General features: G+C 57.3%; 1 protein-coding gene across 1 annotated transcript; it reads left to right on the forward strand.

Annotated features, from left to right (window-relative positions):
- Window positions 1-340: 340 nt before the first annotated feature.
- Window positions 341-3,498, forward strand: SOX8 (SRY-box transcription factor 8; the record flags this gene model as incomplete). Its single annotated transcript, XM_080942222.1, has 3 exons — window positions 341-753; window positions 1,809-2,038; window positions 2,750-3,498. 3 exons carry the CDS (start codon window positions 341-343, stop codon window positions 3,496-3,498), a joined length of 1,392 nt encoding a protein of 463 aa, XP_080798348.1.
- Window positions 3,499-4,344: the final 846 nt, after the last annotated feature.

Consider the following 4,344-nt stretch of genomic DNA (forward strand, 5'->3'; position numbering starts at 1 on the left):
GCTGCGGGGCGCCTGACCCACGTGGTGCTGAGGGTGGGGCGGGGTCCGCAGTCCTCTTTGGATTAGGGGCGGGGCATACAAACTCCGCCTCCGGGAGGACGCGCCTGCCAACCCGGACCGGGAGGGGCGGGGTTTCGGCCGCGGCTTAAAGAAACTTGTTGCGGGTCCCAGAACTGAGACTGAGCTGCAGCGGTGGAGGAGCGACTGCTGGGGCCCCCGCGGTGAGGACAAAGATTGGGTCCTGCGTGGCAACCTTGGATCTCAGAGTGTCCGTCCACAGAGTGACCGGGCGCGACCCCTGCGTCCATCCCCACTGAGCGCCCCTCTGCTCGTGGCCCCGATGCTGGACATGAGTGAGGCCCGCGCCCAGCCACCCTGCAGCCCATCTGGCACTGCTAGCTCCATGTCACACGTGGAGGATTCAGACTCCGACGCGCCACCGTCGCCCGCGGGATCAGAGGGCCTGGGCCGCGCGGGGGGCGGCGGCCGAGGGGATACTGCCGAGGCGGCAGACGAACGCTTCCCAGCCTGCATCCGTGACGCCGTGTCGCAGGTGCTTAAGGGCTATGACTGGAGTCTGGTGCCTATGCCGGTGCGCGGCGGCGGTGGCGGCACGCTCAAGGCCAAGCCACACGTGAAGCGGCCCATGAATGCCTTCATGGTGTGGGCACAGGCGGCGCGCCGCAAGCTGGCGGACCAGTACCCCCATCTCCATAACGCAGAGCTCAGCAAGACCCTGGGCAAGCTGTGGCGGTGAGTGTGGGGACTCTTGACACTCTGGCTGAGGAAAGGAGTGGAGGGGCTGAAGGAGGTGGCGTTGTGCCCAAGCTTGGGCTGTGTTCCTGGGCTGGTTCCAGGGTGGGTCTGGTGGAAAAACACCTTCTGGTCAACAGAGACCAGACACCAGGTGTGGGACTTTGGAGGTGGACTGAGGCCAGTGCCTGGAGTGTGACCCTCCAGTCCTTTCTCCTCTCCTGGGATATCCTGCTGAGAACTGCAGAACCGGGGGGATTCCAACTTTGATGTGCAGGCATCAAGCTACTTTGTCCAGGGCAAAAGTAGGGACTCCAGGATCCGTGAGGAATCCAAGTCCGCTGACAGGTATTGTCCCCAGGTGACAGCAACCTGGAACTGAGGAAGGAAAGAACATGTGAAAGTGACAGAGGCTCAGTGGACACTTTGGCCTGAGGAAGTCAGTCATTACTGAAGAGAGCAGCATAGTCCAACCTCCCAAGTGGCCTCTACTTGAGTTTCAAACAGTGTGTGTTGGTAACACTGAGCTGGGCAGGACAGCCAGGTTGTCTTGGCCTCTCAGCTTTGCTGGCAAGTTGGGGTACAAGGTGGAGAGATGCTTAGGGTGGGTGTGTGCTCGGAGGACAGTCTCCTGGAATTTCCCCATCACCCCTGGAAGCTTGGGACAGCTGGATCCCAGAAAGCCTGGCCTTTGTCAAAGTATAATTTTCACTGGGTCCTGTCATTGAGAGAGCCTGGGGTATTTGTGTAGGGAATGGATGAGCAGAGGATAGGCCCGAAAGGGGGAATTCAGGAAAGATAGAGAATTGAGGTCTTTCTTGTTCCTTAGACTGTGAAGAATATACAGTCTTCACCACACAGACCTGTTGGGCTCAGGTGTCGGAATTCCCAGCAGGAGGGCAGGTTACCCCCTGGAGGGTATCTTGGTCTCTCCAGCATCCTATCCTGTGCTCCTGCTGTCTGGCTCCAGGCAGCAGTGCGTGTGCCGGTGCTGCCTGGGCCCTTGGCAAGCCCGGAGCTCCGTGGCCATCCTTGCTCTGCTGTGTTTTCTGCAGCTTGCTGAGTGAGAGCGAGAAGCGGCCATTTGTCGAGGAGGCCGAGAGGCTACGTGTGCAGCACAAGAAAGACCACCCAGATTACAAATACCAGCCGAGGCGACGGAAGAGCGTGAAGACCGGCCGGAGTGACTCAGACTCTGGTACTGAACTGGGCCACCACCCTGGCGGTCCCATGTACAAAGCGGATGCAGTTCTCGATGGCGTACACCACCACAGCGACCACACAGGTGGGCTCTAGGGCCCTTAGCGTGGGGATAGGCAAGAACGGGACTGACCTGGAGTGTGGGTGGGTCTTCCCTCCGGGGTTTGCAATCTACGGAGGGCCGGGTCTTCCTAATCCCTTGGAGAAGCTTCTGGATGTAGCTATTTCTGATGTACAAAGGGAGGGGGCTGCATAGCTCCGTATCACACTCTGGAGATGCGTATCTTTCATTGGACACCACTGTCTCCACTCTGCAATAAGAGCAGCATAGGTCAACAGCCTCAGCTTCAGAATCAGGCCGGTGGGTGGGGTCCCAGCAGCTAAGCAGCCGCAGTGGAGCTGGAGGCAGGCCGGCCGTGAGCTTCCGTTTACTCGGCTGCGATGGGGAAAGAACGGGGTTGTGTGGGTTCACCTTGGTCCAGTGCCCAGGGCCAAGCATTCCAAGAGTGCCCCATTAATGCTAGTTCTGGTGGGGCCGGCTGGCCACCTTCCATCCCCCCACCCAGGTCTTCAGGGAGGAGCCTTGGGTCTTCCCACAGCACAGTGCCTAACGGAATTTTCTCAGCCAGTAAGTGAGGACTAGGTCTGAGTTTGCAGGAACTCCTGCGAAGGTAAAGAAACAAAAAGCCGTTGATTGGTACCTGTGGCAGTTACCAGGGTTCCTGGTGTCACCCACCAGCTCCACCCTGGTCCCACAGAAGGGGCATTCATCCTAGCAATATACTTTATTCCTCAGGCCAGACCCATGGGCCACCCACCCCACCCACCACCCCCAAGACGGACCTGCACCAGGCCAGCAATGGAAGCAAGCAAGAGCTAAGGCTGGAAGGGCGCCGCCTGGTGGACAGCGGGCGCCAGAACATCGACTTCAGCAATGTGGACATTTCCGAGCTCAGCAGCGAGGTTATCAGTAACATGGATACCTTTGATGTCCACGAGTTTGACCAGTACTTGCCCCTCAATGGCCACTCAGCCCTGCCCACAGAGCCCAGCCAGGCCCCTGCCTCTGGCTCCTATGGAGGCGCTTCCTACTCCCACTCCGGGGCAACTGGCATAGGGGCATCCCCTGTGTGGGCCCACAAGGGAGCTCCCTCGGCCTCAGCCTCGCCCACAGAGGCAGGACCCCTTCGGCCGCATATCAAGACGGAGCAGCTGAGTCCTAGTCACTACAACGATCAGTCACACGGCTCACCTGGCCGTGCTGACTATGGCTCCTATAGTGCCCAGGCCAGTGTCACCACAGCTGCCTCTGCCACGGCTGCCAGCTCCTTCGCCAGCGCACAGTGTGACTACACTGACCTGCAGGCTTCCAACTACTACAGCCCCTACCCTGGCTACCCTCCCAGCCTCTACCAATACCCTTACTTCCATTCATCCCGCCGGCCCTATGCCTCGCCACTACTCAACGGGCTCTCGATGCCGCCCGCACACAGCCCCAGCAGCAACTGGGACCAGCCTGTGTACACCACCCTGACCCGGCCCTGAGGCTGCTGCATCCCGGAGGACTCAGTGTCCACGAAGTATAGCCAGGCCTTTGAGTTCTTCCAGAAGTGTACTTGGTAGAGGGTGGAGCCAGCCAGTCAAGTGCCTGCTGAATGTGCAGGAAGCCAGGCCTTTTCACCCTGTGTCCCTTTGCCTCTGGATATCCAAACTTCTGCCAGGGGACAGAGCTCTCTTTCCACCCCCCTCTTCTCTCTCTGAGGTGACTGGTGATTTCCAAAACAGCCATTTTGTTGCTCTCCGGTTTGGATAAGTGCACACCAGCTCCTGAGTTTTGCATCTCAGTAGACAAGAAGATAGCTACACCTAAGGACAAAGGAGAGAAGGGGCTTCAGGTCCTTACCAGCCTAGCCAAGAACTCCCTGGGACCAAGGGATGCTGTTCCCATGGTGAAGGCCTGAAAGCACATCTGTGGATGCTCAAGGGTACATCCACCCAGGGATCTCTTGGAACCGATGTGAGATGGAAGGGTTTCTCATGACCACAGGTCTTCCCAGCAAGGTTTGGCTGAGATGAACACTTTCCGTGTTTATTTTTATTTTTATTTTTTATTTTTTTTTTTTGTTATTTTTATTTTAAGGCTTAAACATGTTTGTTCTTTGAAAGGTGTTGAAGACGTATTTATGTTCTGTTATTATTTTATCTTCGATTAATGAGGTAATTTGTGCAGAAAGTAGAATTTAAGACAAAATGAAAGTCTTGTTTTGTAAAGGGCAGGAGGGAGGTGGCTCGGCACCCCCCCTCCCCCACAGCATCTCTTTGCTCGGCCTTTGGATGTCCCTGACAGCTTCCACCAGGCACAGGAGGAAGTGATTGACCTCTTGGGGTCTG

This window comes from Micromys minutus (assembly GCF_963924665.1).
Source record: "Micromys minutus genome assembly, chromosome: 31".
NCBI lineage: Eukaryota > Metazoa > Chordata > Mammalia > Rodentia > Muridae > Micromys > Micromys minutus.